The sequence below is a fragment of the Ascaphus truei genome, chromosome 21, assembly GCF_040206685.1.
Source record: "Ascaphus truei isolate aAscTru1 chromosome 21, aAscTru1.hap1, whole genome shotgun sequence".
NCBI classification, from domain to species: Eukaryota; Metazoa; Chordata; class Amphibia; order Anura; family Ascaphidae; genus Ascaphus; species Ascaphus truei.
This window is the reverse complement of record NC_134503.1, coordinates 25,576,533-25,588,961: the sequence shown is the minus strand read 5'-3', so window position 1 is coordinate 25,588,961 and position 12,429 is coordinate 25,576,533. Positions and strand designations below refer to the sequence as shown.

General features: G+C 47.2%; 1 protein-coding gene across 3 annotated transcripts in view; it reads left to right on the top strand.

Moving 5' to 3' along the window:
* Window positions 1-10,255, top strand: part of PPP6C (protein phosphatase 6 catalytic subunit) — a 28,685-nt gene extending 18,430 nt beyond the window's left edge. For all 3 annotated transcript variants that reach the window (XM_075579401.1, XM_075579400.1, XM_075579399.1), the window contains exons 3-7: window positions 2,721-2,786; window positions 3,031-3,172; window positions 4,415-4,494; window positions 5,034-5,243; window positions 7,207-10,255. In XM_075579401.1, coding sequence (XP_075435516.1) covers window positions 2,784-2,786; window positions 3,031-3,172; window positions 4,415-4,494; window positions 5,034-5,243; window positions 7,207-7,455 — 684 coding nt within the window. In that variant the 5' untranslated portion in view covers window positions 2,721-2,783 and the 3' untranslated portion in view covers window positions 7,456-10,255. The remainder of the gene's footprint in view (window positions 1-2,720; window positions 2,787-3,030; window positions 3,173-4,414; window positions 4,495-5,033; window positions 5,244-7,206) is intronic.
* Window positions 10,256-12,429: the final 2,174 nt, after the last annotated feature.

The following is a 12,429-nucleotide window of genomic DNA, read 5'->3' as shown; positions in this document are numbered from 1 at the left end:
TACTTGCCACTTGCAGAAATCCCCAATATATTGGTGCACAACAGAGCATGAAGTATAAATATATAGGTCCAATGATGCTCGCACTGAGTCTGTTAAAGGATTACATTTTATTAAGACCAAATGTCTACATCATTTTTGATTTTCCGAAATTTTAATTCAAAAATGGTTTCCTTGCTTCATATTTCTTGTGTTTAATAGTGCATGAAACCACAGCAACTCGCGTCATTTACACCGATAGACCTCTTATTTGGGGGGTCAGAAAGTTGCTATTTATACACCCAAAAAGATAGTTTACCAGTATCTCTGTTACTCTTCATGTATATGCACCGGATCAGAGCAGTCTTGTTGCCGGTGAAATAGGTATTGCCAAATTGAGATGTCCTTTTACGCGACAAGACTAATAGTCTCAATTGATCAAACGCCACATAGACTTAGTATGAGCAGTGGCGTGTTGGTATAAGCTGGCAGAGATGTATATATCCTATATACCTACTGATAGAAAGAAGGGTGCAAGGTATAGCGACCCCTAGTGAGGTCTATGGTTATTAACTATTCTCTGTGTATGGCATATATGTTCCATACATAACAGTTGCTTAGAGCAGCGGTGCGCAAAGTGGGGGGCGCGACCCCCAGGGGGGGCGGGAGATTGTGCTGGGGGGGCGCGGGCAGTTGCAGAGGCCCCGCGCTCTTCCCCCAGGCATTTAAATTAAATGCCGGGGGATCGCGTGAGGCCCCTGCAACTGTTTACTTACCGGGATTCAGCCGTCTGTGTTGCGTCACCATGGCAACGCGGCGTCAATAGACGCCGCGGCACCATGTGACCTGACGTCACACGCCCACGCAGCGTCATCTGACGCAGCTGAAGGAAGGCAGGGGGGCGCGAGAGCCGGGGCAGAGAGACAGGGGGGCGCAGCTCAAAAAGTTTGCGCTCCCCTGGCTTAGAGAGTTTAGTAATCTCTTGGTTCGGGTGTTCACTATAAGCATATAAAATAAAAAATGATGTAGACATTTGGTCTTAATAAAATGTAATCCTTTAACAGACTCAGTGCGAGCATCATTGGACCTATATATTTATACTTCATGGTCTGTTGTGCACCAATATATTGGGGATTTCTGCAAGTGGCAAGTACCCTCCAGATACAAAGCACTTTTTTCTGACATTTTGTCCATCTCCCTGGTAGCACACAACCTCCGTACGACTCCCCTGCTATAACCGTGTTTGGTGCGAGGTACTGTACTCCAACTCATTACCAGTCTAAAGGTTACCATGATTACCTCAGAAGCTGGAGCGTTATAAAATCCTGTGTGGTGCCTTCTGTTCATTGTTAGACAATACACACTGTGTTCATGTACATTACGGTTACAGGAACTGCCAGGCATTCTTTTGAGTTAGATTAATGGTAATTATGATTATTTTTTGTTTAAAGAGCAGACCATGCTTAGGGGGTAAGATACAAAACCGAGTTGAATTCTTATAGGCTTCTTGGGGGAGTGAGGGGTGTCCCATCGCAAAAGCTCGGCTGGCGATGAGAACCACGTTTCCTTGACAATGGTCAGAACCAGACATTGTACATGGGGACTCGTGCTCTTGTCAAATTGATAAACAAATTGTGCAATGCTCAGCGTGAGCAAGTATATGCAATAAAGATAATTACAATCCTTTATCAGGAGTACCCTTAAGGTATCAATATATGAGGTAATCTCCTATGAAACCAATCAACTGGTAGTATCCCACATGGCACTGTAGTAAGGTATACACACAGTGTCCAGACACATATATGAAATAATATAGTGTGATGAATGGTAGAAGAGATATAATTCTCAAGGACTCTCATGTAGTGCAGCACCCTTGGGTGATGATTAACGTCCTTAGGTACAGGTGTGATGATTTCTTAATTCAAATGCAGAAACAGGAACCAAAAAAGACAAAGCACTACTTTCCAGCAGGTAGAAATGATCAAAAAAGCAGGGAGAGCGTTCCCAAAGTGAAAAACAGAGCTAATGTATTAGCAGCATGGATACATACAGCATACACAGGCAAAAAAGCCCCCACCTTGATAAAGAGCTAATGCTTGAAACATGTAGGTGGGGGCTTTTTCTGCCTGTGTATGCTGTATGTATCCATGCTGCTAATACATTAGCTCTGTTTTTCACTTTGGGAACGCTGTCCCTGCTTTTTTGATCATTTCTACCTGCTGGAAAGTAGTGCTTTGTCTTTTTTGGTTCCTGTTTCTGCATTTGAATTAAGAAATCATCACACCTGTACCTAAGAGCACGAACAGGAACCAAAAAAGACAAAGCACTACTTTCCAGCAGGTAGAAATTATCAAAAAAGCAGGGACAGCGTTCCCAAAGTGAAAAACAGAGCTAATGTATTAGCAGCATGGATACATACAGCATACACAGGCAGAAAAAGCCCCCACCTACATGTTTCAAGCATTAGCTCTTTATCAAGGTGGGGGCTTTTTTGCCTGTGTATGCTGTATGTATCCATGCTGCTAATACATTAGCTCTGTTTTTCACTTTGGGAACGCTCTCCCTGCTTTTTTGATAATTTCTACCTGCTGGAAAGTAGTGCTTTGTCTTTTTTGGTTCCTGTTCGTGCTCTTGTCACACTGCAGGAGTATGGCAGTCCCCTTGGTCTCTGTCACCTCTTGTAACGCTGCGTCCCCTGCACATCGTAGGTAAGGCGCAGTAACAGACATTGCTTCTTTTTCCAGTTTTACGACTTGTGTGAACTCTTCCGAACAGGGGGCCAAGTTCCCGACACAAACTACATATTTATGGTAAGTTGATAACCGCATATAAATATATTTAGTTTTTGTCAGACTGGAACTACAATATCATTGGAAATGAAGGCATTCCAATTACATCAAAGCCCACTGAGCTCGGAAAATGCCCACTGTGCACCCATAGCTTCTAATTTAAATAAGGGCTGAACAAGAAATAGATGAACCAGTGTGGCGTGGTTGAGATGTGCCAGTCCACTCCTTTTACTTGACGCGTTCCACTTCCTCTTTGCTTTTGCAGGGAGACTTTGTAGACAGAGGGTATTACAGCCTGGAGACATTCACCTACCTTCTCGCCCTGAAAGCAAAGTGGTCTGACCGCATTACCCTGCTGCGGGGGAATCACGAGAGCAGGCAGATCACACAGGTGTACGGATTCTATGGTGAGACCCTCTTCCCAAACAGCCCCTTCTAGCTGCTTAAACGTAACGGCGTTTGAAACGTGTCATGGTTCTAGGGCGGCATATTCCTCATCAAAATACTAGAGCAGTCGCTTTGCCCGAGCGGTTTGGTAAAAACCATTTGGTAATATTTTATTCTTAATAACCTGATCCATTTAAAAAAAAAATAATATTTGTATAGAGGATTCAAAATCTTTAGGAAATGTTTGACTGCAAGTTTATAGATTAGATGGCGGTTGACTTATTTAAACGATGGGAGCCCCACTGCGGGTCTGCAGAGTCACAGAGAATTGATAAACTGTTTTATGGAGTCGCAATGCACTGTTAAAGGGTTCTCGTACGTAATGCAGCAGTGCGCCTGGAACTTGCCTAAACCAGGGGGTCCCCGGTTCTGATTGGTGGTCTATTGTCCTCCAGGGACCCTCTGGGTTCCTGAGATATTTGTAGTTCCTGTTTTTGGCCCCTCCCAATGACCCTGCCGCTTTGCGTAAGCCGCTGGTGCCGCTTTGCGTAAGCCGCTGGTGCCGCTTTGCGTAAGCCGCTGGTGCCGCTTTGCGTAGGCCGCTGGTGCGAGCCTGACTGCGGTGTTTACTGTACTGCTGCATGCTCATCACTCTGGAACCGTGGGGGTCCCTGATTATGGTCCGGGGGACACCGATCATTTTGGGAGAAAATCTGGTTCAGGTGTATAAATTGCTATAGCAAGCATCTGCAGAAAGGAAGTTCCCTAAATGGCTTAAGTGACACTTTTCAGAGCATTTTCCATGTTCCCCATCGGCAGTTAATCCCATAACCCCTCTTTCAGAGCAACGTACCACACGTTGCAGACCTGTGGTGACTGCCCTGGTTGTGCTTCTTGTGTACATACGAAGAAAAAAAGAGATACCGGGACACAGACTTGTAGAATATAGAATTTTAATGTGCCAAACGAAACCACCGTTCCGGCTGTAAATCACAGGTTTGTCATACTGTGCCCTCACTTTGAGGCGGGATGTGATTTACAGCCCAAGCGTTGGTCTTGTGGCACATTCATATTCTGCAAGTCCGGGTGCCTGTGTATCTCCTTTTCTCCATTGCTTTCTTTGGGACCTCGGGATTCCCCTCTGCTACGGTGCACCGGCCGAGTATCTTGTACTAGTTCAGTGTGCCTGCATTTCACCCCTCTGTTGTACATGTGTACATACGACCGGGAACTAATGTGCTACACATGTTACTTTGTTTCAGACGAGTGCCAGACGAAGTATGGAAACGCCAACGCGTGGCGGTACTGTACCAAGGTGTTTGATATGCTTACAGTCGCAGCAGTAAGTATCACGGAGGAACTGCCAGCGTTAAATCACGTCTCTCCCTTCACTCTTGGGGTTACGGCACCGCTGCTCACTTCACGAATATAACGTGTTGTCGCTGCTTGCGTTTGTACAATATTTGCTTACATGTAGCGCATGAAAATGCAACATTTCCTCATCTCACAATCCTACTCCTTTATTTATTTATTTAAAGTTAATTAATAGTTGCTTCACTACTCGTCCCCATTAGAAGTCCTGTACCCTCTGTTTTGTTAGCAGTGAGCCCCTGCGGAAGGTACATTATACGCCCCACGACCTACACATGCTTTGGATAACGTGTATTTGTTCAATTTTTAACATTTTTGTAGCTCTAAAGCTATTTGGTCACTTTCTTTTATATTGGAGTATTGGAGCACATTTTTCACCTCTGCACTAACTGCAGCGCTATCTTTTATTTAGTTTCTAAAATATTACCGGCAGCTTTAGCGGGGCGGCGGCAGCTTTAGCGGGTCGGCGGCTTTAGACACAGTCTGTGACCCTGGTCTGTGTGCTTCCAGTTGATAGATGAACAAGTGCTGTGCGTGCACGGGGGCCTCTCTCCCGACATTAAGACACTGGATCAGATCCGAACCATCGAACGCAACCAGGAAATCCCTCACAAAGGTGCCTTCTGCGACCTGGTGTGGTCAGATCCAGAAGATGTGGACACTTGGGCCATCAGCCCCAGAGGAGCAGGCTGGCTGTTCGGAGCCAAAGTCACCAATGAGGTAATGTCGCCTGCGCAGGCAGCACCTCACAGATCTGATAATGGAAATAACAATCCTAAATATAAAATACACATGTACCATACACCGAAGAATTGTGTATTGAACATGTGTATTTTATATTTAGGATTGTTATTTCCATTATCAGATCTCTCGTCTTTCGCTTATTATTTATTTAATTGTAATTATTATATTATCATAGGAGTGTGCTCAGTTTTTTTGTTTTCACATGTGTTTTAGGATCTAGATAGTCCTTGTTAAGCAGCCTTCCACTGATTTTTATAAATGAGCATACACTTATATCACTACATTTTTTTAGCCTACATTTTTGTTTTATATTTTTTTCTTCCTGAGCGCTGGTTATTTTTACATCTACACATCTACACATCTATGTGAAAGGTTTCTCTGGTTTTGCATCTGATTCCCATGGTGTGCTTTAATGCTGTGTTAACAGCGAGCATTAGCTTATATGGGCTCCATGTAACAATGGTTTTTCAGACATAAGGTGACACATTGTGTGCTCATTTGCGTGTCATTTCCCAGAATCCCTTGCTGCAGTGGAAGCACTGTATGATGGTGAAAGGCAGGGTTGCAGACCTGCCTAAGACATGTGAATGTGTTCACAAGTGATCTTTTTATTTATTTAGTGTGTGTGTGTGTGTGTGTGTGTGCACACTATGTATGCGAGAAATTAGGGCTGAGGTGTAAGGAGCAGCAGAAGAGTGTAAAGCTTTAAAAGTGAGGAGAAGAATGTAGTGTGAGATGTGGGATTTGATAGGAAGCCAGGAGAGTAATTTGAGCAGGGGAGAAGCTGAGACAGATTTAGGAAAGAGTAGAGTGATTCTAGCAGCAGCGTTTAGGATAGATTGTAGGGGAGACAGGTGAGAGGCAGGAAGGCCGGACAGCAGGAGGTTACAGTAATCAAGACGGGAGAGAATGAGGGCCTGAGAGTCAAAGTTTTAGCAGTCGAGTAACAGAGGAAAGGGCGTATCTTTGTAATATTGCGGAGGAAAAAGCGACAGGTTTTAGAAATGTTTTGAATGTGAGGGGTGAATGTGAGAGAGGAGTCGAGTGTGACCCCTAGGCAGCGTGCTTGGGCTACTGTGTGTATGATGGTACTTCCAGCAGAAATGTGGAAGGAGGTAGTAGGGCCAGGTTTGGGAGGAAGTATGAGGAGAATTGTTTGTGGTATGTTAAGTTTAAGGCGGCGGAGGGCCATCCAGGATGATATCGCAGAGAGACATTCAGAAACTTTGGTCTGTACAGCAGGTGTAAGGTCAGGGGTTGAAAGGTAAATTTGTGTCGTCAGCATAGAGGTGATATTTAAACCCAATTAGGTCACCTAGAGAAATTGTGTGTGTGTGTGTGTGTGTGTGTGTGTATGTATAGAGAAAAAGAGAAGAGGTCCCAGGACAGAGCCCTGGGGTGCCCCCACAGAGATATAGATCGATAGAGGAGGAGGGGTTGGCAAAAAAGACACTGAAATTACGATGGGAGCGGTAAGAGGCGATCCAGGATAGAGCTTTGTTCCGAATACCAAGAGTATGGAGAATGTGAAGGAGAAGAGGGTGGTCCACGGTGTCAAATGCTGCAGAGAGGTCGAGTAATATGAGCAGAGTGTAATGACCTCTGTCTTTGGCAGCATGGCGGTCAATCGTTATTTTAGTGGGCTGTTTCAGTTGAGTGAGCAGTGCGGAAACACATATTTACATGTGTGCACACACACACATACACCTACACACACACCCTCTTACACCTACACACACACACACACACACATACACATACACACACCCTCCTACACACACACACACACACCCTCTTACACCTACACACACAGACACACACACCCTCCTACACCTACACACACACACACACACGCTCCTACACCTACACACACACACACACACACACACACACACACACACACACCCTCATAATAATGCTGCAACTTTCCCTCCTGCAGTTTGTTCACATAAACAACCTGAAGCTGATCTGCCGGGCGCACCAGCTCGTGCACGAGGGCTACAAGTTCATGTTCGACGAGAAGCTCGTCACCGTCTGGTCGGCGCCCAACTACTGCTACCGCTGCGGCAACATCGCCTCCATCATGGTCTTCAAAGACGTCAACACCAGGGAACCCAAGCTGTTCCGGGCCGTTCCCGACTCCGAGCGGGTTATCCCTCCCAGAACCACCACGCCATATTTCCTCTGAAACGCCACCTCTCTCCTCCCCGCAGATATATATATATATTTTGTTTTTAGCACTTTGCTGCTGAAATGCTGCATCTTGCCTTTTATTTTGTTCTTTTTTTCTTAAATTATCTCAAATGTTTTGTTTGGACTCTAGACCAGGGGGCTCAACTCAAGTCCTCACATCCCCCCCGCAGGTCAGGTTTTAAGGATATCTCTGCTTCAGCACAGGTGGCTTCTTCGATTGAGCCGCCTGTGCTGGGGCTGATTGAGCCGCCTGTGCTGGGGCTGATTGAGCCGCCTGTGCTGGGGCTGATTGAGCCGCCTGTGCTGGGGCTGATTGAGCCGCCTGTGCTGGGGCTGATTGAGCCGCCTGTGCTGGGGCTGATTGAGCCGCCTGTGCTGGGGCTGATTGAGCCGCCTGTGCTGGGGCTGATTGAGCCGCCTGTGCTGGGGATGATTGATTGAGCCGCCTGTGCTGCGGTTGATTGAGCCGCCTGTGCTGCGGTTGATTGATTGAGCCGCCTGTGCTGGAGCTGATTGAGCCGCCTGTGCTGGGGCTGATTGAGCCGCCTGTGCTGCGGTTGATTGATTGAGCCGCCTGTGCTGCGGTTGATTGATTGAGCCGCCTGTGCTGGGGCTGATTGATTGAGCCGCCTGTGCTGGGGCTGATTGAGCCGCCTGTGCTGGGGCTGATTGAGCCGCCTGTGCTGGGGCTGATTGAGCCGCCTGTGCTGGGGCTGATTGAGCCGCCTGTGCTGGGGATGATTGATTGAGCCGCCTGTGCTGGGGATGATTGATTGAGCCGCCTGTGCTGCGGTTGATTGAGCCGCCTGTGCTGCGGTTGATTGATTGAGCCGCCTGTGCTGGGGCTGATTGAGCCGCCTGTGCTGGGGCTGATTGAGCCGCCTGTGCTGCGGCTGAATGAGCCGCCTGTGCTGCGGTTGATTGAGCCGCCTGTGCTGCGGTTGATTGATTGAGCCGCCTGTGCTGGGGCTGATTGATTGAGCCGCCTGTGCTGCGGCTGAATGAGCCGCCTGTGCTGCGGTTGATTGATTGAGCCGCCTGTGCTGCGGTTGATTGATTGAGCCGCCTGTGCTGCGGTTGATTGATTGAGCCGCCTGTGCTGCGGTTGATTGATTGAGCCGCCTGTGCTGTGGTTGATTGATTGAGCCGCCTGTGCTGCGGTTGATTGATTGAGCCGCCTGTGCTGCGGTTGATTGATTGAGCCGCCTGTGCTGCGGTTGATTGATTGAGCCGCCTGTGCTGCGGTTGATTGATTGAGCCGCCTGTGCTGCGGTTGATTGATTGAGCCGCCTGTGCTGCGGTTGATTGAATGAGCCGCCTGTGCTGGGGCTGGGAAATCCTGAAAACCTGACCTGTGGGGGTCTTGAGGACTGCAGTTGAGCCCCCCTGATCGATAGCTGCGTTAACCCTTTGCTGTCAGAGGGGCGCATTGCCAGCCACTTGGGCTGCCGTAGGGTTACACTTTGTAATCATTTCACCCCCTCCCCCCTTATGTACAACTTATTTAACCCATTGGATGCCTGGGGGTAGGTGACATGCCACATTGACCCTTAACCTCGCTGATGCTGTTCCTCTGACCTCCAGAGACACCCTGGTTTACAAGGTTATTTGTATATATATATATCTATATATTTTTTTTGTACAGTGTTTAACACAATTACAAGTCTTGCCGCCGAGTTGGTAGAAAGTCGTTGTTAGCGGAGAAATCCGGACCCCGTGGCTATTTTATGTACGTCCGGCAAATAGTATTAACTGGGGGGGTGGGAGGGGGGGGAAGGGGGGATCCCCGGAAGTCAGGGGAGCACTGATAAGCTCTTTAGGGATCTCCACGGTTTAACCCTTTGGATGCTCTAGGGGCCACGTGACTTTGTGACCGGCATGCCCAAACGCAGGGTTATTCTTCGCCGCTTGAATAGCGCGTCCTATCCGTTTCCTGGAAAATGGCGGCCGCGGTCACATGACCACCCTGACCTGGAGGGAGACTGGGCACTTGAGTATTGCGAACCCTCTGGCAGTCAGAGGGTTAAGTAATGGCGCATGCACCATACAAACCATGTGGAAAAGCAGTAACGGCTGTAATTCTTTAATAACCCCGTTTTTCTCGCGGCATAAATATCACTTTAATTAACCCGCGCCGTGCGCTGGCCCCTGGGTGCCTGGAGCGGACAGATCTCTGCGTCCCATTGGCCTGGACTCTCGGACCCCCAAACTAACCTTAGGAATCGTGCAAGTGTCCTGACACACGGAGTAGAGGGCGCCGTCAAGGTTAACCATTTCTGATGGTGAAATCGGTTAATGCGCTTTTAACCGATTTTGGGTGGATGGAGGGATTTTGCACCGTATCGACCCTTCCCCTGCCAGAGGTGTTAGCCAGGCATGGCATTAAAAAGCACTGCCCAAATAGCGCCAACGAGGAAAGACCCAGCCCCTCAATCTATGCCCTCTGCGCCCCAATTTGTATTCTGTCGTCGGGTAAGACTTGGCTTTCAGCAGCAAAGTTATTCACAGGACTGGTTGGAAATGCTACGTGTTGTGCGTGTTTAAACTGAATTAAACCTTCACCAGATACTTTTTTATTTTTTGTGTTTTTAAAACGGATCTATCAACCAGACAAAATAAATCGTTGTCAAAGGTTGCATTTTTTTTTTTTTAATGGAGCCGATTCCACAGAAATAGCAGCAGCCCTTGATTTGTACATTAAAATAATTGAACTGATCGGTTTTTTTCTCTTTGGTTTTTCCCTTCCAGATTTCTTGTATTTTAATAAAGTAATATTAAAAGCCACGTAGACGTTACATATTGAGTTTGTAAATGTATCTAGTTTTTGGTGGGAAAGTTAGATCCTAATGTATTTCTCTTTTGGGCAGGTGTGGAGTTCAAAACTGTTTTTCATTATGTATTTATTTCTAGTAGGGTTAGATTATTTTTATTTTTCCCCCTCCTTTCCTCCACCGAAGTACCTCTAATACAGCTGTTCCTAATATTAAATATTTGTTCTGTGAGCCCCTAATTAATCTTATTGAAAACTCATCAGACTATCGCTAACAAACTCTGTGAGCGATCCCAGGCAGTATAGTGTCCTGATCTTGTGGGGGGAAACACACTTAATAAGACCCCAAAGTGTGTGTGGCTATGGCAGTGGGGGTTATAGCCATCATTCACTGCGGGAGCTTCCAAAGTCACGCCGCACCATGCCTTGCAGCTGTGGAAGCAAAGCATTGTGGGGAACGACTTTGGAAGCTCCTGCAGGTGATTGCAATACACCCCATGCTAAGGGGCACTTTGGGGTCCTGAATGGGCTCGAACTCACTATATTGCCTGGGATCTGCCAGTGCAGAGGTTACTCACCAGCCGGCGGGAGACTTCTCGGCTCCTCTTTGCAGGTACTTTGAAGCCACACCATGTTGCAGCTACTCTGAGGTCCGACGTGACCTGGGCAGACCGCAGAGCCACATCGGAGCGCAGCGGGAGAATAAGGGTGCTAAACTGGAAGTGCCAACATGAGGCAGTCAAAATGCAGCTTGGTTTGTTGGGATTATTTAAGGAGATCAGTGAATCAGAGGCTGCTGTAGATCTCTTAAACTGGGGGGTGTGATGCTGAGCCATGGAAGGCAATACAGCCAAGGAGTCACTGCCAAAACTGGGTGAGTACTAGCTCAAGAATATATGTAAAAAAAATACAGCAGGATAATACGAGCAGTTCTGTTCTAACAGTATCTCCTGGAGGATTACCAGTGGAAAGGAATTTGCGGTAGAAGCGCTGCATCACACGAATGACTTAAGGTAAAAACGTGGGCAGCCTGTGACAAGACGGGAGTTGGAAGGGACAAAGCTGTGTGAAGAGACTGCTTTGTCAGCAGCAGACCATGCACCGGACCAAATAAAGACCATTCTCCAATCGATGGAGCTCTATCTCCCAGACAGACGACCATATTGCCAGTAAGACGCTTCCAAAACTGGTCAATGTCACGGACAAGATACTTAATTGGAAGGTACGGATATTCAGATATTGTGATAATGGGGTGTTGGGACTCGGATCAAGACGATTTGTGGTTTGATGCGGACCTTTGAGATGGAGATCCTCCGAGGCAAGATGCTCTTCAGAGGGGCAGAGAAGAAAATAACTGTTCCCAATGCACAAGGTTCTGAAAGACCGTATCGAGGCAGAAAGGATCCAACTGGACAAAAAGATGTTCAAGAAAGGTACCATATCTCGGATATAAAGACCTGGGGGGTACTGCCGAATGTAGTTGCAGCAAATACAAGGATAACGAGAAGAACAACACTTCCATCTCTTTTTAAAGACGCAATGGAATGACGCTTGGAGAATGTCTTAATCACTTGTAGCAGCAGAAGCAGCATGCCAACTGGCAGTGGCCACAGCCTCCATATCAAGGGCAATGCGAGTATGGGTCACAACCATCGAATATCCGCTTATGAAAGGGGTAAAGTTAACCGCAATTTAAAAGTGTTGGCTGAGATTAAACATGCCACACGGTGGCGTAGCTAGACATGCGCAGGCCCCCGGGCAAAAAAAAATTCAGGGCCCCCTCATGTCTGTCTCTTTTTAACCTTTATGTCTGTTTTTTTTTGTGGTTTTTTCCCCCACTCATGTCTGTGCTCGTCCTCACATATTTCTTTTCCCTGTTTTGTATTTCTCTCTCGTACTTCATTTTCTCTGTCTCTTCTATATCCGTTCCTTTTCATGTCTGTTTTTTTTTTACCCCTGTTTAACCCTTCCCCTCCATCTCGCTTTTCCCAGCCTGTCTCTCATGTTGCAGCCCCGCCCACTGACTGAGGTCCCACCCCTTTCCCTCTCACCTTTCCCAGCCTGTCTCTGCAGCTCCAGTCCCATGCTGCACTACTTGAGACTCCGCTCCCTGACCTGGGCCCCGTCCACCCCATATTATGCAGGATCTCAATCAGATCCTATTGAATAGGAAGATCTTTCACAAGCAAATCCACTTGG